General features: G+C 44.8%; 1 protein-coding gene and 1 long non-coding RNA gene across 9 annotated transcripts in view; both read left to right on the top strand.

Annotated features, from left to right (window-relative positions):
* The window catches only part of FN1 (fibronectin 1), a 65,070-nt gene that overhangs the window by 34,972 nt on the left and 3,824 nt on the right, over positions 1–26,274 (top strand). Inside the window, exons 23-42 of one of the 8 annotated variants that reach the window (XM_038421017.2) lie at positions 364–450; positions 1,532–1,723; positions 3,965–4,237; positions 5,317–5,499; positions 6,873–6,962; positions 7,789–8,058; positions 8,844–8,960; positions 9,454–9,618; positions 10,486–10,641; positions 11,868–11,981; positions 13,708–13,977; positions 16,653–16,840; positions 18,248–18,335; positions 18,570–18,746; positions 19,867–19,956; positions 20,179–20,358; positions 21,109–21,198; positions 22,343–22,473; positions 23,418–23,556; positions 25,411–25,575. In XM_038421017.2, coding sequence (XP_038276945.1) covers positions 364–450; positions 1,532–1,723; positions 3,965–4,237; positions 5,317–5,499; positions 6,873–6,962; positions 7,789–8,058; positions 8,844–8,960; positions 9,454–9,618; positions 10,486–10,641; positions 11,868–11,981; positions 13,708–13,977; positions 16,653–16,840; positions 18,248–18,335; positions 18,570–18,746; positions 19,867–19,956; positions 20,179–20,358; positions 21,109–21,198; positions 22,343–22,473; positions 23,418–23,556; positions 25,411–25,575 — 3,165 coding nt within the window. Of the gene's footprint in view, positions 1–363; positions 451–1,531; positions 1,724–3,964; positions 4,238–5,316; positions 5,500–6,872; positions 6,963–7,788; positions 8,059–8,843; positions 8,961–9,453; positions 9,619–10,485; positions 10,642–11,867; positions 11,982–13,707; positions 13,978–16,652; positions 16,841–18,247; positions 18,336–18,569; positions 18,747–19,866; positions 19,957–20,178; positions 20,359–21,108; positions 21,199–21,994; positions 22,474–23,417; positions 23,557–25,410; positions 25,576–26,274 lie in introns of all 8 variants that reach the window. The other 7 variants (XM_038421014.2, XM_038421021.2, XM_038421016.2 and 4 more) reach the window with 7 other exon arrangements.
* Positions 13,984–15,962, top strand: LOC122458199. Its single transcript, XR_006278111.1, has 2 exons — positions 13,984–14,261; positions 14,467–15,962. It is a non-coding gene; the product is annotated as an uncharacterized LOC122458199 (long non-coding RNA).

Raw genomic sequence — 26,274 nt, 5'->3', positions numbered from 1 at the left:
CTTTGCCTTAGTTCTTCTCTATATTTAATGAGAATAATGCTAATGATTTTCCTTTATAAAGCACTGTAAGATCTGAGCCTGAATTCAATTGTGCACTAAAAGAATTATTATTATTAGTAGTGGTAGTAGTATTGCTAAACCCCTAAAACAGTGCATGTGTGTGTCATTTTCTCTCTTCAGTCTCAAAGGAGTCTGCTCTCCCTTTGATTCTCAGATGACATTAACATTACTGCATGGGGCAAGTCAGAGTACAACTCTGAAAGAAGCTATTTTAGTTATTTCTTAAAACAATAGAAGCCCTTAAAATTGTTTTTCAAATGACTCTTGGGATTGTCAACTGATCACACATGTGGTTTCTTGTAGCATTGTCCCCACCTACTAACCTGCATCTGGAGCCTAACCCTGACACTGGAATCTTGACCGTCTCCTGGGATAGAAGCACAAGTCCAGGTAATTACATAGCATCAGAAATGGCTCTGCATTACAAAAGTGTAGCTCAAGAATAACTCCACTGATTTACTCCGGAATAACACTAGTGTAACTGACGGCACAGCGATTGTTAACCAGGCACCGATGAAATGTTTAGCTTCCATGTCATCTTTTGGCATATATTGTTTTTCAGTTACATTCAAATATCATTTGATAGAATACAAATGTTCTGCATTCCTGTATGTAAACTGTCTGCAACAGGACTCTTAAAGCTGTACCTTCCATGTCAAACACTGATATTCCAAAGGATGATTGAGATTACCTTTCAAACCAGGAAGGATTTGGGGAGTGAGGAGACTGCTCCAGTATCCTTGCTAGTTAACATAGTCTGAAATAAAGAAAGCGAAAAAGACCAAGAGGGTTTCTGGCAGGCAGGGAAAATGTGGGGTTAGTTCATTGAAAGTGAGTGTGGCATTTTCCAAAGCACCCAACTTTGGCCTAACTCTTCTCCCATTGATGTGGATGGGAATATTTCCTTTGACTTCAATGGGAACTGGTAGGCCAATGCTGAGTGTCTTTGAAAACCCCCACCCTGAGCTGAGAGGTGTAACGTTTCCTATTTCTTGTCAGTAGAATTTTGGCTTTGGGCAACTCCTAAGAGTGCATTTTCAAAGCGCTGCAGAGACTAGTTAGGTGTCTCCTGTTAATGCTCATGGGAACTGTGCAGCTAAGCACAACTGTGAGCACTTCTTTGGAAATAGAAAAGGAGTACTTGTGGCACCTTAGAGACTAACAAATTTTTAAAAAAATGTGGCACAAGCTGTCAGCATAGTCTGTGTGGTATATAGATTGTAATAAAAAAAATGTGGCACAAGCTGTCAGTAAAAAAAATGTGGCACAAGCTGTCAGTAAAAAAAAATGTGGGTATCTCAGTGTGTCAATGCAAAACAGTCTGCTCTTATGTCGAGCAAGCACTTGCATGCCCAATTGAGGTTGACAGGGAGCATCTGTTTAATATCATCTGTATTTTCTCTGAGCGATTGTATCCAAACCTGGTTTAAATAAATCCATCGCATTGATTACTGTGATCTATGTATTTCAGGCATCACTGGGTACAGAGTTACCACCGTTCCTAGCAATGGGCAGCAGGGTTACACCCTGGAGGAAGTGGTTAGTGCAGAGCAGAATTCCTGCATCTTTGAAAACCTGAGCCCTGGCCTGGAGTACAATGTCAGTGTTTATTCTGTCAAGGACAACAAGGAAAGCATCCCCATCTCCAAAACCATCACACAAGGTAATGGAAAGATGAGAAGCAGCCTCAGTCACTGTAACAGACCAACCTTGTAAGCAGTCTGCACATGGACCTCCCGCTGACTCTGGTGGTGGAGGATTTGCAGGCTTAGACCCTAGCAGCAAGCAGTCACTTGCCCTACGCACCAGTGCAGGTGAGTAAGGGGGCCCTTGTATCCCCTTACGCATTGGCAGCCCATCCGCAGGGAAAGAGCTGTGTCTGTGGAACCGGTACACTGTCGCACTTGCACAGGTGGGCTGGTGAATGGGCAGTGCCTTGACTCCACCCCATGGTACCCCAGCCAGCAGACCTGAGTCGGCGAAGAAGGGGAAGCCAGGATATAATGTAGTACTGGTAGGAGCTAGTGGCAGCTTACTTTGTGGGTATTTCGCGACATACTGGGATGTCTCCATGTAACTCTCCATTTGTAGTCCCAGAATCAGTTGTATGATAAACATCTGAATCCCTGAATGATTGGGTGTTAGTTTTGCTTTGTGAAGATTTTTGTTTGGCTTTGTTTCCGCTAAGCCATGAAACAATGCCAGCTCATGTGTGTGGCAAATGCTTGCTGTTAACCCTGCTTTTCAAATTTCTGTGCTTCACTGAGTTACTGTGCACTCCTGTGGGTATCTACTGTAGCAGCATCGTATCATTAAAGCAACAAGAGCTTTAACCCTGTACCATGCTCTAATGGGGAAAAAAGCACTAAAATGGCATCTTTTGTGTCTTTTTATATTCCTGAAAGGTGATATGGTAAATGCAGCCCATGAGGAAAAATAGTTATTTTACAGGAAATGGACATTTTGCTACACTTATTCTGTAAAATACTTGTTTTTCATAACAGAGCAAGACGTCTTTGCTCAGTTATTAAGCAAACCAGCCTATTGTGCCAGTTCTATCTGATATTTCCTTTTTCCAGCTAATTCATAATGAACCTATCACAAGTGTAATAAGCCATAGGCCCTTTCTTCCTGAGGGGAGCAGCAGCCACAGCTCCTACTGACTTCAGGATTCTGTTCGTTAAGTTCCAGGGCCGACTTTGAGCTGGTGCAGTTCTGTTGACTTCAAAGGAATTGTGTCAGTTTGTGCCAGCTGAAGAGCTGGTGCCTAGAAGTTAAAGGCAAAGCAAAATCACTGATTTGAGTTGGGTCTAACGTTTGGGAAAGAAAAGCTTTGCTAAAGTTGTAGTGTCCATTTGGAAAAATCCCATAGCCTTGTTAACTCTGCAAACATCTAGGATGCATTTAGAAGGTTATTCAAGTGAATCCTAATTCAATGGCTTGGTTTGGAGATTGTCAAGTTTGGTTAAGAAACCAAGTCGGTTTCTCTCAGGCACACATTGCTCCTAGCATAACATTCAGAGCTGAGTGATGCTGTGAGTGTCGTATGGAAAACCAATATCCTAGAAAAGCTCATTTTTAACCACTTAGTTTTTCTAAACAAGGTATATATTGCTCCCAAGTTTGGGGTTTTTGTTTTAGCACCTGTGCTGCAGCTATAGCAGTAAGACTTTAAGAATACCAGGCCAGAACCTCAGCTGGTGGAAAAGCATCATAGCTTCTTTTAGATCAATAAAGATGCACTGATTTACACCAGCTGCCTTCATTGACTTAAAATAGAACTACAGCAGTTTTCGCCAGCTCAGGATTGGGCTCACTCCAGTTATTTCAGCATTCCCAGTGGGTTGATGATTTTATGATCTGAACATTTGAAGCTGGACATAGTAATCTGACTTGAAAAAAAAATCTCAAGGGTCAGTTCTCACTAATCCAGTTTTCTTTTTGCTTAAAGATTAACAGGCAAGAGAATTTTGTTTTTAAATGTTAAAATTGGGTATGTGTCTTTTTTTAAGAGAATCATTTAAAAAAAACACCTCGGGGCCCAATTGTCTCAGCTTTACAGTAAGCTCAATAGGAGTTAGGTGCCGAAACTACTTAGGCTTTGCACCAGGCAGAGTCCAGATCTTCAAAGGTGTTTAGGCACCGAACTCCCACTGAAAAACTGCATTCCTGCCAGCTTCTTTCCCTGTGTAATCTGGCCCTCTGTATGTTGCAAGATGCTATTTCATGTAAAGAAGGGTGGCACAACTGGGCCCTCAGTAGGAAAATATTGCATATCTCCGTCCTCGCTTGATCGTTTCCTCACTGTTAAGACATATAACCTGATGAACACTGCCTTATTTTCCCCCCCTCCTCTTTTCTTTTGCCTCTGTGTCTCTTTGCTGTTCCCCTTGGCACTAAGTAGAGGTGCCCCAGCTCACTGACCTAAGCTTTGTTGACATAACTGATACAAGCATCGGCCTGAGGTGGACCCCACTAAACGCCTCCACCATTATTGGTTACCGCATCACGGTAGTTGCGGCAGGAGAAAGTGTCCCTATTTTTGAAGATTTTGTGGACTCCTCAGTAGGATACTACACAGTCACAGGCCTGGAGCCGGGCATTGATTACGACATCAGCGTAATCACACTCATTAATGGCGGAGAGAGCGCCCCTACCACTCTGACACAGCAAACGGGTGAATTTTGAAAACTTCCGTGTTTGTGACCTGGATGATGTTTCATGCTGTCACTAGCTGCTAGGATGACTGGGCCTTTCTCTGAGAAGAATTGAGCCACTCACTGTGATGCGGGGAGGGAAGGACAAGGACCGGCTTCTGTTTTATATATAGGATGGGAAGGGCTATGCAGTTTGCATTTTTTTAGCCCTGTGTGTGAACTGCATTTTTATATTGCAGATAACTGCAAAGGCAGGGTCTTATTCATGTTGGCTTTTTAGCTTTTCAGGTTTCGCTGTTAAACTTGAGTTATATGATCCCCAAAATATAAATATCCTGAATCACAATCCCCAAAGTGAGATGGGATCCCCCAAAGAGTGGATACAATTCTGGAGACACTCTTTGGTTTAGCCCCTGACGCTCTCGCTGGTCAAGTCATTTGAGGTATTTGTATTTTTTTGGTGGTGGCCCAACTCTTCAATTCTTGCCTTAATAGATGGAGAAGAAACATTGCTCCCTGAGCACATGTTAGTGACAGGCATGTCACACTGTCAAGGTTCTCTGTAGTGCATGGGTAGAAGATGAACTGAGAATTAGTTTTTTGCATGAAACCCTGTCACATGTGAATAAACTGCGGAGGTTCTAAACCCTTAAACACACAAGTAGACGTAGAGGCGAAGGGTTTAATGGATCTACCCTCTCCTCCCCTACGTATGCATGAATCAGTTTTGGATTAAATGACTTTTTCATATGGTAAACTGCTGTATGGCAACTTAAGCCTCTCTTGGCCACGTTTCTATAACCCAAGATGCAGCTGCAAGGCCAATATTACAGAAACCTGCCATCTTGTTTTCCAATTATCTTGACAGAATACATTTAAGTATCAGCGATTGCCAAGAGGTGAAAGGAGCCTGACAGTAGCCTGAGTGTTTTTAACTGTAGTGGAACCAAATGTAGCTTAGGAGTATATTTGCATGGGTCTGACACAGTAGCTTCTTTTTTGCATGAGATATATTGTAGATTCCCTGAACGTCCACCTTGGTTAACTCTCACCTTCCCGAAAATGTTAAAATGACAACAACAATATTCTTTGCATGTAGCTGTTCCTGCTCCAACTGATCTGCGCTTCACCAACGTGGGGCCAGATGCTATGCGTGTGACCTGGAGTCCTCCAGTATCCATTGAACTGACCAGTTTCCTGGTGCGTTACTCACCTGTGAAGAAAGAGGACGATGTTGCTGAGCTGACCATTTCACCCTCCGACAACATGGTGGTTTTAACAAGTAAGAAGTTACCTGTGTAGGTCAGCTGAACGTAAGGAACTTCTCAAACTGAAGTCCACTGACAGTTGGTGGGTCTGCAGAGCACTTGCCGGTCTGTAGATCAATATGCTGGCTGTGGTCACATGGTATTAGCTCCCTCCCCCTAGTTTGCAGCAGCTACATTATGTATTTGAATCTATTTTAATGTAAAGTACTTTCTTAATATTACACTCCTATGTATTAATGGGAATAGCTGCCACGTGGACATTGAGCAGTCATGAATTTGGGACACATGGTTCTCCTGATTGTGAATTGGAGGTGAGTTGGTCCATGAGATAATTTCCCAGAAGATGTGGTCTATCCTCTGAACACATTCAGAACCCCAGCTCTCCAGTGAATTTCTTGTTGGAGACCCAGCATAAAGGGAAGGAAAAGCAAGAAATTGATTGGAATAAGTATAATGGACCAGAGTCTCTGCTGGTGTAAATTGGAATAGCTTTGTTGATTTCCATAGAACTATACTAATTTACACCAGCGAGGGACTTGGTTCTTGTTTTAACAAAGTTAAAGTCCAACCATGTAAACCTTTTCCTGCTAAGACAAGGACGATACTTCATCGTACTGGGGGGGGGGCAGTTGAACCTGGTTAGGTATTAAGAGTAGGTACATATTGCCTATCTTGTTTGACAAAAAGTCAATGACTGGCAGTTCAGTGGTCTAGATGAAGACACAGAGGATCAAAATAAGCAAAAGGTCCCCTTTGAGTCTTTAGATTTTGGAAAGGAAAATAAATGCTATAGCTGAAATTTCAGCAGTACGGTGTAACTCATCTCTTGCGTTTCTCACAAGCATATAATTAATTTGCTCATCTTGATACAAAAGTTGGGTTTTGCTGGGAGGATTTTCCCTAGAAACTGGACACGTTGGTTGAGGGAGAGACAGTACCTGCTTTAAAAATAAAGGACCACATTGTTGGCTGGCGTAAATCAGAATTGTTTCACTGAAAGTCAGTGGTGCTACATCAGTTTATATCAGCTGAGGATCTGGCCCGGTGTATCACTAAATGCTCAGAGCTAGGAGGCCTGTATGGAAAACTAATCCCTGCTGACAAACCCATCTAAATAATGTCCTTGGCAAATAACAATAAAAAAAGGAACCCACCAACACTTGTTGCAGGCTAAAACTTCCATGAAACAAAAGGCCATTCCCATGGCAGAAACTGCTGAAGCTTCAGCTGGATTCAGATGTCTAGCTATCCATTGGGCTCAGGCTTTGCCCAGGCTAAGCACAAACCCGGTCGCTCCACGTACTGAGCTGTGTCAGCTAGAATTTGCTGAGGTTTTTCAGTTGCTCTGAGAGTCTGACAATTGCGAGTGTGTGGTTTAATCCTTCAGGTCTCCTGCCTGGCACTGAATATCTGGTGAGCATCTACAGCATCTATGAGCAGCATGAAAGCCCCCCTCTGACTGGTGTGCAGAAAACAGGTATGTGGAAACCTGCTTGGAAAACGTCCATTTGCTTCTATCCCTCCCATTAACCACTCATGGATAGGACAACGCTGATCACTGGGGGGACTTGGGACATAAAAGCCTTTAAGATTTTGCTCTCCTTGACATGTATTGTTATATTGTTGGAGAACTGCACAAAAGGTTTTAAGGGAGTGATGCAGAGACGCAACTTGGGAAGTGCTGAGCAAAATGGTCAAAGGGCCGGATTGTCAGTCAGTTTTAATTAAAAGGTGTATAATTGACTTCAATGGGGCTTTGCTAATTTACATCCACTGAGGATTTGGCCCAATAAAAGACCAGTGTTCAGTCCCCCCAAGAGGTGTCCAGACACGTCACGTTCAGGTCCATCCACTGTATCCCTCTGACATCTTACAACCACATATCGGAAGCATTCTGATGTTTTTGTACTTTGGCTTTGTCTCTTCTCTGAAACCAAGGCTGGGTATTTTTGTTTGGGCAAACATTTAAAATTGTCAAATATCTCAAGTTCAGAGGACTCCAAATGTGGACTGAACTTGCGATGAGATTCCATTGTTTGCAATTATGATCCTGTGGGGTGTGTGTGTGGTGTTTTTTGTTTTTTTTTTGTTTTTTTTTTTTTTTTAAACACCACTGTATGACCTGGATCATTACATATTCATAGGTTCAGTGGTGAACAATGTTTGGCTGGCATGCAAGGAGGATTCTGAAATCCCACCATGGGGTGGGGTTGGGGAAATCTCTCATCATTTCAAAATAAATGTATCTGTTGTTCAAATAAACTGAACCTCCCTTTTCTTGGGGATCCTCCCACCCCAACCAGGTCTTGATTCTCCAACTGGCATTGACTTTTCGGATATAACTGCCAACTCTTTCACTGTGCACTGGATTGCTCCTCGTGCCACCATCACCGGCTACAAAATTCGCCACCATCTGGAACACAGTGGCACGAGGCCCAAGGAAGACCGTGTCCCGCCTTCTCGGAACTCCATCACCCTCACTAACCTGGCTCCAGGGTCAGAGTACGTGGTCAGCATTATTGCTGTCAACGGCAGAGAGGAGAGCTTGCCCTTGGTTGGCCAGCAAACTACAGGTCAGTTTGGAAACAAGCCAGACAAAATGTACACTGAAATTCTCCTGCCCCATCTCGACAACTTGTTAAACTGAATCCTTCCGGCTGGCTGGCGAGTAAATGAACTGCTGACAGCAGAGCAGAAAGTTGGCTACAGGAGAAGGGGCCTGATTCAAAGGCCTCTGAGTTCAGTGGACAGACTCCCACTGATTCCCATGAGCTTGGGATCAGGCCCAAAGCACAGAAAATCTATCTGCTAAGGAGACAAGGCATTTTATCATACACAGGAGTTTCTGAAGAGGCTAAGTGTTAATTCAGATAGCTCGGGCCAATGTCCATAGCGCACATTCTTTTGTTTTAAATGATATTGGGTGGGCCTGCCTCAGGGCATCACACTACCAAAGGAAAACCCAGGGAGCTCCCAGTTGGCTCCTGGGCTGGTAGATCCATGAGGATTGAGGTCTGTCTTCTTGCTCTCCAATGGGAGACATCAAAGCCCTCCCACTGAGGGGAGTAGCCTTCAGAAATGAGTTCTCTGGGCAATTTCCCTCTCCCCTAGGATTTTCTGCAGGAGGGAAACATTTAGGGCTCAATCTAGTGGCCACAGAAGTCATAGCAATCTTTCCATAGCCATTGGATTCAGGCTTTTAGCCAGATATGACACCTAGAGACCTGACTGCAAACTGTGGGCTACTGGAAAGACTTGTTAGTAGCAGCAGCCTCCAGTGTAAGCAGAGTAACAGAAGCCTGGGGAGTACCAAATGTTTTTTTTTTAATTTTCTTTCTTAACCCTGACCTCTTTTCAGTTTCCGACGTTCCAAGGGACCTGGAAGTTACTGCCACTAGCCCCACCAGCCTGGTGATTTCCTGGGATGCTCCTGCAGTTACAGTTAGATACTATAGGATAACCTACGGCGAAACAGGTCAGTGTGTTCTAATATTACCATTTCTCCAAGAGCTCCCAATTGACGTCAAGTGCGAAGCTTTAAGCTCAGGCCATTTAAAAACTGCAGCAAATAGCGAAGGCAAATATGATCGATGGTTGATTGAAGCATGCAGTATGCTCTCAGAACTCGGACGGAGGCAGTGTGCTGATGGATATGCACTGAGAGATTACCAATAAGTAAATATAAATGACTGAACTTTAAAGGTGGGGCAAATCATCTTCGCCTATCACATCCAGAAACTCCATTCATTTCAGTGGGAGTTCCATGGGCCTCTCATTTGCCTCTTGGTTTGGGGTGAAAAAAGGCTTTTCCAACTTATTATGGGTTGACCCAAATCTCATTGAAATCAACGTGAGTCTTCCGCTGACTTCAGCTCAGTGGGTTTTTGGATCATCCCTTGCTTTTTTGTTTAAAACATGAGTAATTATCAGCATTTTCTTCAGATTTGCTTTCTTACCTGCCCTCCCAGGTGGCAATAGCCCTGTCCAGGAGTTTACCGTGCCTGGCACCATGTCCACTGCCACCATCAACGACCTTAAGCCCGCAGCAGACTATACCATCACAGTGTATGCAGTGACGGGCCGTGGAGACAGCCCTGCCAGCAGCAAGCCAGTCACGGTCACATACAAAACAGGTGAGACATATGGACAGTGCTGCTAGCTTCTGGTTTATCTCATAATTGTCCTCCATTTCAGTTGGCTTTGGTGGTGTTACACCCCAGATGGATTTGGCCCATCATGTTCATAATGTTACAAAATGGGATGGCGGCTTTTGGAGAGGGGAGTTTAGAATACGACTAAACAAACTTACCAGAGTTGTGGACTTGTTGGGGGGGAACCACTTAACATCCATCTTTGTTGGCGTGAGCATATCAAGCAAAGGCTAGCACATGGGGTGTCAAACCACTTGACTGTTTGACGTAGGATGACTTTTCTGTCTGCATCGTATCTCTGGCACTTTTAATGCACTATAGCATGTAGGTACTCTCTGACCCTAATAGAAACTACCCTTGATGAGCTCTCTGGGACAGGGACTGTCTTCTTGATAGCTCAAACCCTATACAAACAACTAACTCCCATTGAAACCGATGGAAAAATCTCTTTAATGGCCCTTTTAAAAGACTTCCACTGCCATTAATGGGTATTGGATGTAATGAGCTATGGGCCTGATATGTGATTCTTGATTGGGACCCCTAGTCCGAGTGTAAACTGCTTGGAACAGGGACTGTCGACTGCTCTGTCTGTACAATGGGGTTCCATTCTTGGTTGGCCCTTACACCACCGGAATAAACGTGGCCAATAATAATACGTGCTATGATGGTACAAACAGTAAGTCAGAGCAGTGTGGGTTTTCCATTAAAAAACCAGTAACAGTCTAAAAGAGGAAAAGCAGAAGAAGTTGCAGGTGGGAGTCACAGTGGACCCTACAGACATGGGATACAGTGAGGAAAGGAGACTTCCTGCATTGCAGATGCTCACAGGGCTTATTTTTCCATGTGCAGAGATTGACACCCCAACCCAGATGCAAGTGACCGATGTTCAGGATAGCAGCATCAGTGTCAGGTGGCTGCCTTCGACTTCTCCGGTCACGGGTTACCGAGTGACAAGCGTCCCCAAGGATGGCCATGGGCCCATGAAAACAAAAACTGTCCCTGCGGGTGAGTGTCTTCACATCCCTAGGGATCTCGCCACAATTGCCTGGAATCCATTGGCACCACTTCTTAAAACCCCTAGGGGAGTCACTTGAGAGTGCCTGGGGCAAATTTCCCTCTCTGGGCCTGAGCATGTTGGCTTAAGGGCTCTTCTGGTGACTTTGCATTTTGCCCTCTGGAACATTTCAGTCTGTTTTACCAGCTACACTGAGATTAGATTTCAAGGCTGTTAGCTGCTGCGGTCAGGTTAATGTTCAATCTTATTCCAAAAAGTAGTGAAGATCAGGCTGCATTTGTTTTGTTTCTCTAATGTCAAGAGACTTATTACAGGGCTCCAGCAGCCTCAAGGGGCCTGTGAGTGGATATGAATGACAGTAACACTCGAAGGGCTCTTTGCATTGTCGGAGCAGGCTGAAGGAGCCTTGGTATACGAGTCAGGCCAGGTATGGCCAATCTAGTCAGACTCTGCTGACGTTTGGCATTGCAGCGGGTCTTAGGCCACAGTTCAGTACCCTCGCTCAGTATTGTAGCAAGGTAAATTCACCAAAGTTTGGTCCAGCTTTAAAAATAAGGCCCACAAGTCAAAACATGCAGTCACAATTCCCCATGGGAATGAATATGTAGCTGCTTGGCTGTGTTACCGCCCCTGCTTCTTCCCACCTCCCCAAGTTCTGCAGTAAGCTCTGCCCATTCCATGCAAGGGACTAGGCCAGGAAGCTGGAAAAAGCTGAAAAGGTTGGCGAGCCATAGAAAACCCTGCCCCAGCTCTGTGGGCTCTCAGCAGACGCCCAGAGAGGCTGCAGAGTTCCTGTTGTGCTCAGCAAAGATAGCGGGTATGCCATTTGACCATTAGTGACTGCATCTCTCTGCCTTCTCCAGTAGAATTCCCAGACGGAGCCACACTGACTAGTCCCTGGTTTTTACATGGCGAGTAGTGTGGGGCACATGAATCCTTCAGTGAAATTTCCTTTTCCTGGCCCCTCCTACTTTCCCCAAGCAACCCATACAGACTTTCTGTGGAGATGGGCAGGAGACAATCTGCGTAGCCACTTTTACCTCTACACGGCCACCACGCACAGCTTCGACTATACCTTTGCTCCCATCTCTGCCACGTGGCACCAAGGGACTGATTTCAATGGGAGTTTGGTGCCTAAATACATTTGAAGAACTAGGCTTAAGACACACAATTATCTCTCTATTCCAAATTATCCCGGGTTGTCTTTTCCTTGCAGATCAAACCCAAACTACCATCGAGGGCCTGCAGCCCACTGTCGAGTATGTGGTTAGTGTCTATGCTCAGAGTCAAAATGGAGAGAGCCTCCCTCTGGTTGAGACCACCGTTACCAGTACGTATTTAATTTCACAGAAAAAAACAAAACAACCACCAGATCCGCATCTAGTATCTTCTGCTATGTAAATCCACTGTGCACCTTTCACTGTGGGAACTCCAGGGACATCTAGATCCTAAAGAAGGACGAGCGCCCCTCTCGTTGAGAAGTAGCTAGCTGGATCCGCTGCCAAAATATGCAATCCCCCCAAATGCTGCCAAAATATGCAATCCCCCACAATGCCGTGCTTTTCTTTTCTTTCACTAAAAACGGCCTAAGCAAAATCATTTTTCTTTTTTGTTGGTCTGTTTGCCTTTAGTGAATCTTTGAAAAATGTTTTGCATAGACCTCATTTCTAGAGCTGGCGGGCAAAGGTGGTTTTTGAGGGCTAGATTTTGACTTAGAGCATTTGCCTGGGCAAGGGACTAAGAACCCGCTTGACACCCTTATGTAGGCCACTAGACCTTGGGACCAGGTATGCAAAAGCAAGCAGGACTTGCATACCCAATTGCTCGCTCCTGAGAGCAGCTGGGTGAGCAATGGGCAGACTCTTGGCCCATCTGTCTGCGTGCTGACCTGCTGGTGTAGGACAGTGACCAAGTACGACTTGGGGCGCAAGGAGAAAAGCAGGGAAGAACCTGTCACTTAGAGGGCTGTTTCTAATGCACAGGGTCTCCCAGGGCTACTCCTAGTGCATCATGGTTTATGAACCTGTCCTTGCTCAGGCCTGTCTATAAAGCCACAATCTAACCCAAATCATTATAAAACTATGGTAAGCAGAAATTTCAGGAATTTTCTTGAAGTGTTGCATAGGACTATTGCACAAGCTGCATCAGTCTGAAGCCAAAAGTTTCCTATAAAATCACCTTTGCTAACCTTAAAGCATAGGAAATGCAGGTCTATAGGGCTAACATCACAGTGCAGAAAAATGACTGAATCGTTATGAAGATTAATTGATATCTGATGATTATGGGCCCAATCCTCAGCAGGTGTAAATGGGGCTCGCTCCACAGAAGTCATCACCGGAGCGGTGCATATTTACCCTGCCTTACGATCTTGCACTCAAGTGTGATCTAATGAGAGGACGACAATGAGTGGCTCTAATTTGTGGGTATATTTGTGAGATGTGTGTGTATATGGGCATCCCATGCACACTCGTTGCACAGCCAAAGGTTTTTATTGATTCAGAATATAATCTACATAGTCACTTGCTATCGTTACAAATGGTTACAATTGGATGTTAATTTATGAAAGAAAATCGTGGGACTGATGCTCCTCGGCCTTGTACGGTCACTTACACTAGTGAAGAGTGAGAGCACCGTGGGTGTGAAAGGCTACTAAATCAGAATGGTGGGGCCTGATTTCAATGCACACCAAGGCTCCTTACCTCACTGTGCCAGTGTAAAGGAGACTTGGTGTGTGTGAATTACGTTTCTGACACTTTAAGGCCTTTTCCTATGAGCCGAGTGGCGTAAAGGAGCCTTGGTGTAAATGAGAATCAGACACATGGTGGGGTGAAATATTGGCCTTATTCAAGTCAATGGCAAAACTCCTATGGACTTCAGTGGGGCCGGCATTGCGTTTTACACTCACTATGAAGCAGTGTAAAGATCTGTGCAAGGCAGGGGAGAATTGGGCACCTGCAAACCTGAAGACTGCTTTGCATGTAATCAAAATGCTTTTTTTCCCCCTCCCCACAACCTGCTTTTATCACATAACCTCTTACCATTAATTTGCCTAACAGACATTGACCGCCCTAAAGGACTGACATTCACAGAGGTGGATGTTGATTCCATCAAAATTGCTTGGGAAAGCCCCCAGGGGCAAGTCACCAGCTATAGGGTGACCTACTCAAGCCCTGAGGATGGAATCCATGAGCTAGTGCCCGCCCCCGACGGTGAAGACGACACTGCCGAGCTGCATGGCCTCAGGCCTGGTTCTGAGTACACTGTCAGCATCGTTGCCTTGCACAATGACCTGGAGAGCCAGCCCTTGATCGGGACTCAGTCCACAGGTACACCTCTGTCTACACCGCCCAGCAGGCCATAGCAACAATGGCATAAGACCTGGTGGGTCCAGTGTCCTTCCGTGTGCAGTTGGTGCCCGGCTGTGGGAGAACCTCTGTAGGAACCTGGGAGATATTTGCTGTTGAGAAGGGGCTTAGTGTGGTTGGAGAGGTGGATGATGTTTGAAGATTACTAGGTATTTATTAAGTAAACCTCTGAAAGGTGAGAGTTACTAAAATGGTCCGCTGCTGAGGATAGCAGGGTTAGAGCCGCATCAGACGCCTCAACGCAGGTAGAACTTGTGGCACCTTAGAGACTAACAAATTTATTAGAGCATAAGCTTTCGTGAGCTACAGCTCACTTCATCGGATGAAGTGAGCTGTAGCTCACGAAAGCTTATGCTCTAATAAATTTGTTAGTCTCTAAGGTGCCACAAGTACTCCTTTTCTTTTTGCGAATACAGACTAACACGGCTGCTACTCTGAAACTCAACGCAGGTGTCTTCCATCACCTTTTAGCCCCTGTCCCTACCAATCCTAGTGCAATTCTGGGGGTGATCTGGTCCCCAGCACATGTTAGAGCAGCCTAGCCTGAGCAGACAGTAACAGTCCTCAAGGAGCCATCCCAGGAGCATATCACACCCTAGCCACATTCCCTCCTCTTTGCATGCCCAGGATGGCAGTGGCAGGACCAGGGACAGATGATATCAAGGGCAAAAAGGGTGTTTCCTGTCCCTTTTGTGCTGCCAGGGCAGCGCAGAAGGAATGGATTGGAGACCAGGACCTATCCTTTAAACATACGTATTCTTTCAGGACAGTCAAACCTTTTGTACCCCAAGTGAATCCCAATACCTCTTTGGCATTGCTCTGAAGGAAAGAGCACAGTGCTCTGTATGCTCACAGCCTGCTCACAGCTTGTCATTTACACCTTTCCCACAACAGGGTAAGGGTAGGCTCCCTTCCAAAGAGTGTCTCCAGTATGTAATCATCAGGCCCTCATTTCAAGGGTACAGCAGGAGAGATAAGACTGTTCAAGCATCTGATGCCTGATATGGAGTCCGTGAAAAGTTCCATCAAGACAGGCCTAGACACGCTCTGGCTCTGGATATTGCAAGTTCCCTTGTTTGCTGCCTCACAGCTACAACTGTGCTTCATTGACAACACACACATGTTGGTATGATACACTCTTTCACAGGAGCATGGCCGTCTTGCTAGAGACCACATCAGAGCCAGATCCTGCTAGTTTCATTGGTTAAACTTTTTATTAACCAACCTCCTCATCTATGAAATAAGAGAAACGTGCACACATGCACATACGCACAAAATAATTATCATTTCCTCCTCTATTGATTTAGAATTTTCCGCTTGCTAAATAATTCCCAATTCACACCAGTAGTTGTATACATTTCAGCTGGGTCTTAACTCAAGAACTGGGGACCGGAACTATTACGGGAGCTCAGTCTGCTGCCAGCAATCTGAAATCTACTGCAGAGTTTCTCGTGTTGCCAGCCAAGTCCTAATAGCACTTTACAATCCACATCTCCATTAATTTGCAAATGAAAACCTGATACTAAAATTCCCTGAGTGCAGGGAAGATTATGGATCTTAGTTTAATTTCTTTTTTATATTAATCTGTAAATTATCTTAAGTGCTGGAACCATTGAAACTGGACAGGCTGTATATACCTGTCATAAATGCAAACAATAGGTCTTAAACCATTGTCGGTTTACTCTTTTTGGGACCCTTTTACAAAACTATTGGAGTTCTGTTGATTTTCATGGGCTTTGAAATGAGGCCCTCTTTCAGTAAGCAAGGAGAATTGCATTGTATCTACATGCTGTAAAATCAGAGTGCTTTGCAGCCCCGTGGTAATGGTGGGCATGATGGCAAGCTATATATTTGTTCTGTTATAGACCAAGAATGACAACTAATAAAACCATCAATATGTCCCATAATGCTTCTTTTCTTTAGTTTATAGGAACCAAATGACTTCTTCTAAAAAGTTCTTTATTCAAGCATTGAGTATATCAGCTCAGGAAGATATCCTATGTAAACAGCATTATGGCTTTCACAGCCCTGATTCTCCACTGCCTTGTGTAGTCATCTACACCTGTCTAGGTGGCTGTCAAATGCTCCCATTTGGGCTTGGCAGTATTTTTACATCCTCTCTGTACTCACTGGGCTGCCCTCTCCACTCTTGTGCCCTTGTACATCCGGAGTAACTCTGTAGAGATCAGTGGAGTTAAACAAGCTGCAAGGAAATGGTGAAACTGACCTAAAATATCATGTTGGGGGCATGAAGAGTAGAGAAAGGTAGAAAAGGAACGGACATAGACTGACCTACTGAATGTAAGCACCACCAAAGCCAGCTTTTGATAGCACTGCCACAGAGCTTCTGTGCTCTTTTGAGCTGCCCTTTTCATTTCTGTTGGACTACCCAGATCCACCCATTTCTGGAGAGAAGTAGTATCACAGATTTGGGCATCCAAGTCTGATCCTTGAACGCCTTAGCTCGTAGGTATTATGGTGACGGGATGCAATAGCTACCCAAGATAGATCATTACCCTAGGCCCTTGCTTGGGGATTTCACACCTAGGATTATTTCATGCTCATGACTGATAAATGCTATCTTGACTGTTGCCATGTTCTTCCAAACTAACGGTCGTCTAATTAAATTTTCACAGCGATTCCTCCTCCAACAAACCTGCAGTTTGTTCAGGTAACTCCAACCAGCCTGAAAGTCAACTGGAATGCACCCAACGTTCGTCTCACTGGCTACAGAGTGCGAGTGAATCCCAAGGAAAAGACTGGGCCGATGAAAGAAATCAACCTCTCCCCAGACAGCACGTTTGCTGTCGTGTCAGGATTAATGGTGATTTTTTTTTTGACATTTCATTTTAACAGGTGTAGTGTGGGAGGGGAGATGTTGGATTTCTTACGCAATTTAAAAATGCTTTGGGCCAGAACTGCCGCAGGGGTAAATCATCATAGCTCCCACTAGTCTGACCTTTGTTTTAAGTCTGGTTAGCTGTGGAACATAGTCCCTTGGCTCTCAATAGTTAAAAGACAGTGGATCTGTTTGCTTAAACTGCAGTCTCCCTGTCCCCTCTTCACTTTTCCCCCTTCCAGTAAAGCCTGGGGACTTCTCAGGCAAATATGCTTCTGTCATATGCAAGCTACTGGGCTCGTTACCAGAGGAATGGTGAAATTCTCTGGCCTGTGTTGTGCAGGAGGTCAGACTAGAGGATCTAATGGTCCCTTCTGGCCTTAGACTTGGTGAATCTATTTATCATTTTTTTGGAAGCTTCTGAATAATTTGCAAACATTAAACTTTTCATTAAATCCATTTTCAAACCTGAACTGGGCCAGCTCCAGCTGCTCTAAACTGAATTAGTTCCAGAGGAGTCAAGGGCTGATGATCTGGAACTTCCATTGACGTTTTTCCTCAAAGCAGAGCACTCTTTGGCAGTGCAATGTTTCTGTCTACATTAGATAGCTCAGGACATATATTCCCTTCTTCTCTGGAGTCCTAAGCTTCTGTAGCCCAGAGACGGCTTTCTGTCCCCCAAAACCTCTGTGTCGTTCAGGTTTCCACTGTAATTTCTTCTGCTTTCCTGTGTGTGCTCACTACCACTGTTATAGATCCAGCAATGCTGCAAGTGGAGAATTGCACACCTTTTCTTTAGCCAGCTATCTGGTCAGTAGATACTATGGTTGTACTCAAGTATATACTTAGCACTGCTGGCTAACATTCATGAAGGATCTTGTAGTACTGGCTGCCCTTGTACTGGTTGCCCTTGCTCTACCAGGCTTCCCCCTTCAATTTTTTTCATGTATTTATTTCAAATACATTTTCAAAGTTAAGGTTTCAAGCAGTCACTAATAACCATTTCAGCCTAAATGTGGTTTGCTTGGGAGGGGAGGGGGGAAAACAAAACAAAACAGGGGCCTGATTCTCTTCTGACTTGCATCTGTATTATACCAAAGTAACACCATTGACTTGAACTGAGTTATGCCGGTTTAACTGAGATGAAAATCAGGTCTCACTTTTTTATTTTTGCTTAAGTCTAACCCTCCTGGTGATCTTGAGCTCACTTGATTTCTATTTTATTAAGAATTTCATGTTTAAATAGGACATCCATGGAGACTAACCAATATGAATCTACTAACTTTTGGATTAGCTCATGCTTGTTTCCTTGTGTCCCAGCTTTACTAGCTTTTCTGAAGATTAGACAGTCCATGTAGCTCCCTTATCATTGCATAACTTTGTTGTTCCTAGGTGGCAACCAAGTATGAAGTCAGTGTGTATGCTCTGAAGGACTCTCTGACTAGCCGGCCAGCCCATGGTGTGGTCACCACCCTTGAGAGTAAGCAATCGTACTTTACAAATAGCAGCAGGTGCTATGCATGGAGTCAACGGGCTAAGTCCTGCATAAGGACCTAGCAGAAGCAACTGAGTGAAGACCTCAGCATGTGGCCCTTGAAAAATAGTTGATGAATTTCAAAGATTCTGTTAGGGGAATTTTTCTTGTAGCCCTCCCCTACCCCCTGCCAAATCATTGCGTCTGCCCATTACACTGATCTCAGATCCTTCTGTGCAGATATCAGCCCTCCCCGCAGGGCCCGTGTGACAGATGTTACTGAGACAACCATCACAATCACCTGGCGCACCAAGACAGAAACTATCACCGGTTTCCAGGTTGAAGCCATCCCAGCAGATGGCCAGAGCCCCATTCAACGGACCATTAGCCCTGACGTTAGATCCTACACCATCACCGGTAAATGAGATTCTTCATCAGACCGTCTCTTCTGCATTGTAATATCTTTCAGTGACCAGGCTCACTGGAGATGCATTTGGTTGCTAATCTGTACTGGGGATACCTCGGTGGGAATGGAGCTCAGGTGGAAGTTAGGTGCTACTTCTAGGTGGCTTCCTCATGCTGATCTTCTAATACACATACACATTAACCTTGAGAACCCTCTTTAAAGCCTTTGATCCTACCAAGCCCTCTGAGAGCAGATTGAAGATAACAGACGTTTCTTGCATGGAGGGGTTATAGAATCTGGCCCTGATTTGATGGGAGCGCAGGAAAATAGTCTTGCGAGCATTCACATTTTGTCTGAGGATGGAAGGGTTTTCCAGAGCAGCTGCTAAGGAAGTGCACTTGTTCAGACCATTAATACTCTTGAGTACTGGATTTTTCACTTGCAATTTGCAGACCTTGTTTCACATCATGATCAGAGCCTTGTTAGTCGGTCCAGATGTACAGCTGCCTGATTTCATGCAGGACTGATAGTCTAGAAATATCTCCACTAGAAACCTTCTAAGAGCTGAATAGATCTCCAGTGACCATCATTCCATGACCCTCTTGGTTCCATTCCCTAGATCATCTTTGCATTCACGTTTTCTGCTGGTTCTACTGGTACCTTGTTTTGTTTTTCTATTCATTATTCCTACCCTGATCATTGAGAACTAACAAGAACAATGTCCCCGTCTCCTTGTAGCAACCCTTTATGCATTGATTGGTCATAGTTTTGTGCCCTGTAGTTGAAGCTAAGGGAGAGTGATGGTGGAAGGAGGCTGAATACCCTGTTAGACAATGATGTGTATTTCTTGGATAAAGGTAATAACCATCTCGGATTTATGAGTGGGATTTTCAAAAGCACTCGGCAGTGACCTAACTCTGCTCCCATTGACTTCAGCAGGAGCAAAGTTAAGCCAACGGGGTGCTTTTGAAAAATCTCACCCCTAATTCTTTGCAGGTCTACAGCCAACACATCCAGCCTGGGCATTAAGAGCTAGTTAGATTCTACCTGTAGTAGTGATTTGCAGCAGCTTTCGGTATCCCTTTTTAACCAGGCAAGGCTGAAACTGTAATATTTCTACTCCAATTCCAGGCTTGCAACCAGGCACGGACTATAAGATCTACCTTTACACCATGAATGAGAATGCCCGCAGTTCCCCTGTAGTGATTGATGCTTCCACAGGTAATGGCGCTTTTTGTTTCTTTTACATCGGAACAAAAATTATACTTGTGCTTTCCTTGACTTTGATCATATATGTAATTTACTGCACTTTACAGCCTTATTTTCCCCTCTTTGAGCATGAAGTGGATTGTCGTCAGCGGGTGACAGCAGCCCAGAGAAACCCATTATTTGAAGTCATGCTTCCTTTTACCACATTCATTAACTGATTTTGTTTGCTCTTAGCCATTGATGCTCCTTCCAACCTGCGCTTCCTCACATCCACAAGCAACTCCCTGCTGATTGCTTGGCAGCCACCCCGTGCCCGGATCACAGGCTACATCTTCAAATATGAGAGACCTGGCACACAGCCCAAGGAGCTGATCCCTCGCCCCCACGCCGGCACCACGGAGGCCACTCTTACTGGTACGTCTCTTCCATTTGGGAGGTCATCTGGTTAATGCCCCCTGCACTGAACTGAGCATCCCACTTAGATGGTGGCATTCCCCATGTGATCCTGCAGGGGGTTCAGGAGGTGTACAGTTACCAGCACCATGGGTCTTGGTCCAGGTGGGGATCAGACATTGTGGAGCTGTGCATGTGGGCAAAGCCTGGGATCCACTCCATCCCCCCCACGTGCCAGCCAGTGCCTCTGAGCGGGCACGGAAGGACAAATAATCTGTACCAGGTAAAGGGCTGGTGCAGATTACACCCTGCTAGAGCAAGGAGAAGCCAAAGACGATGATGTCGCTCCTTCAATCACAATTTGGCTCTCGCTTTGCTCCCAGCATAGCACCACTGGCCCTGGCGCAGGGCCAATTTTACTCTGACAATCTGGCCCTAAATTTGGCAAATATCCAGACTGCTGTAGATTTTTAGAAAACACAAGCTGAGGTGTCTTTAGTGTTCACTAATAGTGAGCGTTCCAGAGTCCAGCCTTTTCCCTCCAAAGGATTATGGGGGGAACATCAACATCATAAAAGAGGAAACCTAAATGGATTCTTTGTGCTTAGTATGACTATGATTGGAAAGTGCATTGTATTTGTGCAGTAAGCACTAGTATTGGAAACCATAGCAGGGAGCAAAACCTTGAGGAGTTTCTGTTTAGCAATCGCTCACTGTCATTTTTGTAATTTATGGAGTGATTAAGAGTGAGGTCATTCTGTTTCTCCCCAGGTCTGGAGCCAGGAACTGAATACACCATCTACATCATTGCTGTGAAGAACAATCAGAAGAGTGAGCCATTGGTTGGCAGGAAAAAGACAGGTAAAATAATTTTCCGGTCCACCCTGATGGGAGAAGTTGACGTCTCCTCATTGGGGAATTGGAGTCTCTGCCTTGGGGGGGTAATGTTATAACATTGCTTAAAATGTCCTTTTCACTGGTATATGTTGTTAATCAAATACAAGCTTTCCCTAAGTGACGGGCTGCTTGAAGAAAGTATCATTTTTCCTTCATTTTATTGCTTTTTCTTCCTTAAAAAGAGGGATACATTTTTCATATGCAGGGGTTCTGCAGTGGACGAGGTGATCTGCTGAACAATGCAAAGCACAGTTCAGTGGGCTCAGACACTGAGGACATGAGATTGCATTCAGTTTGTTTCTTCCTGTGTACCTAAACCATAATTAAATGAAGGCTAACACTCACTTTTCCTTCTAGCCTGTGATGGGTTCGGTGGGAGAAGCCCACACAGACTGGAGCTATTCATCTGATGCACACTTGATACATTTCAATTTGTCTGACTTTTTGTGTCCAGTTTGTGAGGCGCTACAAGGAGAAAGTAGCCAGTAAAATCTCTGTCATCCAGCTGGAGACCTGAATAGCATAAGAGTGAATCCCTTAGCACATGCCTAAGGTTTTCTTCAATTGACAGACTACGAATGTCTATTTCAATCACCTCTTGTTCTCTTAATTTGCACATTGGTGGCTTCTCTGGATGCAGTGATCATAGCTTAATTGCTTTGAGTGGTTGACAGCATTCACTGTAGTTGCCTAGCTTATCATAACTAATGCTGGGGCTTAAGGTGCTTTGCTTTATTGCTTCTAACCTTTCTTTGGCTAGATGAGCTCCCGCAGCTGGTAACCCTACCACACCCCAATCAAGGCGGACCGGAGATTCTGGACGTGCCTTCCACTGTGGAGAGGACTCCTTTCTTCACAAACAGGTTTGACAATGGCAATGGTATCCAACTTCCAGGCACCAGTGGCCAGCAAACACTAGGGAACCAGGGACAGCAAGTCTTTTTTGAGGAACACGGTTTTAGAAGGACCACTGTTCCCACCACAGCAACTCCCATTAGGCACCGGCCGAGACTGCAGACTCCAGATGTGGATGAAGAAATTGACCTTGGTAACAGGTACCTAGTCCAGAGAGAGGACTTGGTTCAGCCTTCATTCCCTCACTCATTAGGACCCAGGCACAATGATACTGCGGGCCAGGAAGCTCTTTCTCAGACCACCATCTCTTGGAGGCCCCTGCTGGAGAGCTCTGAATATGTCATCTCATGCCAACCAGTCGGCACAGACGAAGAGCCTTTACAGGTAATTAATTTGTTTTCTCTCCGATGCACTTTGAATGCTACCACGATATTGGACTTGACTACGGCAGTCCCCAGACATTTAAGGAGGACCTTGGGATTCTAGCTTCCCATGATTGCATTGTAGAGTTGATAGAGCCAGAACTTGCCTATAAGATTGCATCTGCACCCATCCTAGGTACTTTCTGCTTGCCACTTCACCTTGTAGTATTAGCAGCCCTGCCGGATTAATGCTGTTTTAGCCTCTGGCTGAGGGCAGGGCCTTGAGGGTGGCGCTGTACCTGGAGGAGAACCGAGGGTATATTGGCTAAAACAGAAAGACCCTGGACCTCTGTTTGCATTTCTCCATAAGAAAGTGCTAATACAGCGAAGGAGATGCGTGGGAATTTTATCCTATAAATGCACTTAAGAGACCTATGTAAGGTTGTGTAATCTCCATCAATGGAGGGCTTTAAGAACAGGTTAGACAAACAGCTGTCAGGAATGGTCTAGATAATACTTAAATCTGCCTCGTTGCAGGGGGCTGAACTAGACTTACTGAGGTCCCTTCCACTCCTACATTTCTATGATGCTATGAAATTCAGTAGTGGAATGAGGCAGCCAAGTTAATATTGCTGACCTAAAGATGGTCTTGTGGCTAAAGTAAAACCCTGGGAATTTTGGGGATTTGGGTTCTGTTCCTGTTCCACTAAATACTTCCTGGGTGATATGGAGCAAGTCACTTCAGTCTCAGTTTTTAGACAAAGGTGTAGTAGATCCCTACCTCACCATGGGACATGGAGGCTGAATTCATTGATATTTGTTAGGCACTCTGGGATCCACAGGACTTGGCCCCATTATGCTAGACACTGTACAATCACGTATGAAGACACCAGCCTTACCCTCCTCAGCCTGCAGCCTAAGAAGCATGCTCTTTCTAAAGCAAATTTTGTGGTGATGTACTTGCAGTTCAGAGTTCCTGGAACTTCCTCTTCTGCTACCCTGACCGGCCTTACCAGAGGTGCCACCTACAACATCATCGTGGAGGCACTGAAAGATCGTAGGAGACACAAAGTTCTGGAGGAGGTTGTCACAGTGGGCAATGCTGGTAGGTTAAAGCTAAACAGTCTGGGCAAAACTCTGCCTTGCACCTCTTACCCACAGCCCGGATCTCACCGGGCACTCGCTAGGCTCCAGTGCAATACATTAGGAGCACCCTGTTTCCTCGTTGCACATCGTATTTACAACGGACACTGAAGAAACAATTCTTTCTGATTTTGTGGAGCAGATGACTATGCAGTATACTGACTCAGTGATGAGAGCTAGGCTAGTCTACTATGTTCATAGAGAGCGAGGTGGCTGCCGACCAACTTCTGTTAGTTCTGTTCTTTTATTGGACCAACTTCTGGTGGTGAGACTGTCCTAGTGGAAGTCAGAGATGGTAGGCCTGTGATAATGCCAGTGTCGTGGCCGACATTCCCACCCAACATCGAATTACTGGTACCAAAATAATGTACCTACCATGACAAAGGGGTTACTCTGAGTCCATCTGCTCCTCCCTTTCTCTCCAGTGACCTGTGCCTGGCGATTGGCCAGATGGAGATGACACAGCAATTCCTGATTGATAGAGTTGCCTGCTGGGAGGCTCTCTTTGGGCCACAGGGTCCAACCACTGTCTCCTTGCCTGACAGCTGTGGTGTAACCTTGCCTGGCATGTTCGCTGTATACAGGCAAACTGGCTGGGTAGAGTCTGACTCCACGCATGGGCAGACTTTGGGAACCTACATGAGGTAGTCCTTCTCCTCTGTCACTTGGGGTTTCGTTCTGTGCCAGATTTCAGCTCGAGCCCCAGTAGACCCAACATGCCTGAAATTTATCACTCCTCCATTGTGCATCACATAATCCAAACGCCTGCTGCTCCATGCAAGTCTAGCTCGTTTCTCTGTAAAGGTGGTGTCATAAATATAAAGGGAAGGGTAACCACCTTTCTGTATATAGTGCTATAAAATCCCTCCTGGCCAGAGGCAAAGTCCTTTTACCTGTAAAGGATTAAGAAGCTCAGTCTGGCTGGCACCTGACCCAAAATGACCAATGAGAGGACAAGATGCTTTCAAATCTGGAGGGGGGGAAAAGGCTTTTGTCTGTCTGTGTGATACCTTTGCCAGGAACAGATCAAGGATGCAAGTCCTCCAACTCCTGTAAAGTTAGTAAGTAATCTAGCTAGAAAATGCCTTAGGTTTTCTTGGTTTTTGGCTTGTGAAGTTCACTGTGCTGGAGGAAATGCGTATTCCTGTTTGTCTTTTTGTAACTTATGGTTTTGCCTAGAGGGATTCTCTGTTTTGAATCTGACTGCCTGTAAGATTATCTTCCATTCTGATCTTAGAGTTGTTCTTTTATCTTTTTTGTTCTTCTAATAAAATTCTGTTTTTTAAGAATCTGATTGGGTTTTTTGGGTCTTAAAAATCCAAGGCTGGTTTGTGCTCATCTTGTTTATTCTCAAGCCTCCCCAGGAAAGGGGGTGTAAGGGCTTGGGGGGATATTTTGAGGGAAGATGTCTCTAAGTGGTCTCTTCCCTGATTCTTTGTTAAATCGCTTGGTGTTGGCAGCAGACCAGGTTTTAATCTAAGCTGGTAGAAATAAGCTTAGGGGGTTTCATGTGGGTCCCCACATCTGTACCCTAGAGTTCAGCGTGGGGAAGGAACGCTAACAGGGTGGGTCAGTTAGATCACTGCTTTTGCGAATGCAAAACATGTGCACGATTGAAACCTGGCAGATCAAAATGAAAATAACTTTCACCAGTGAGGTTTTATCATCACTCTACTACTCTGCCAAATTCACCTGTAAAATAAATCCAAGCTAATGCTCCGTCATTACTGGGAATATGCATTCAGTTACGACTCTTCTTCTCGTTCTAGATGTGTATCCCTGTGTATGATGCCTCTTTGTTCTCTCTCCTTTCCAGTGTCTGAAGGAGTAAACCAGCCGACGGACGACACATGTTACGATACTTACACTGGCTCCTTCTACTCCATTGGAGAGGAATGGGAGCGATTGTCCGAAACGGGCTTCAAACTCTGGTGCCAGTGCTTAGGCTTTGGCAGTGGTCATTTCAGATGCGATTCATCTAGTGAGTAGTTTGCTTTTGTCCATCTCTGCAGACTGCTACACTCCGTACCTAATTAGCACTAATGGCATGTTTGGCAGATGCAATCTGACCCAAACATGAAGCAAATAAATGCACATGCTAGTACATGTTTTGCATCATCGAATGATGGAAAACTGGTTAACAGTGGTTAAACTTTGCAGCTTATCCAGTACTGCTGTTCACTGTATAAGCAATGGTCATGTTTGTATTTATCTGTAATGCTTTTGTGAGGAAATTAACATTTTCCCTTCCATTGCTAGGTGAGTCCAGTTAATGCTTAAAAATGAGAGATTGGATGTCTAAAGTAGATCAGAACAGTCATTTAAGAAAACACCCTTGAGGAGATTAAATATATTTAATCTCTCTAAATCCTAACTTTATACATCAGCACAATGGATTTGATATAACTCTCATTAAATTCAATGGACATGGGATCAAAGCCCACGATTTGGTTTGGTTTGAACATGCCATCATAACACCTTGAGGCTGGCAGTCAGCATTGCCAAACAAACTGCACCACTGCAGTCGCATTTAGTTTGAATCTTTGCAGGGCTTGGACTTAAGTAGACCATATTCAGAGGAAGGGTAGGGGATGAAAAAATCAGCATGATTAAGTGGTTTGATAGGGCATGTGTCTTACTGATTTAAACTGTGCTCTTTATTACAAAGTAAGCAAAGCAA

This window comes from Dermochelys coriacea, chromosome 11 (genome assembly GCF_009764565.3).
Source record: "Dermochelys coriacea isolate rDerCor1 chromosome 11, rDerCor1.pri.v4, whole genome shotgun sequence".
Taxonomy (NCBI): Eukaryota; Metazoa; Chordata; order Testudines; family Dermochelyidae; genus Dermochelys; species Dermochelys coriacea.
Note: the sequence above shows the minus strand (reverse complement) of the source record. Positions and strands in the feature narration are given on the sequence as shown.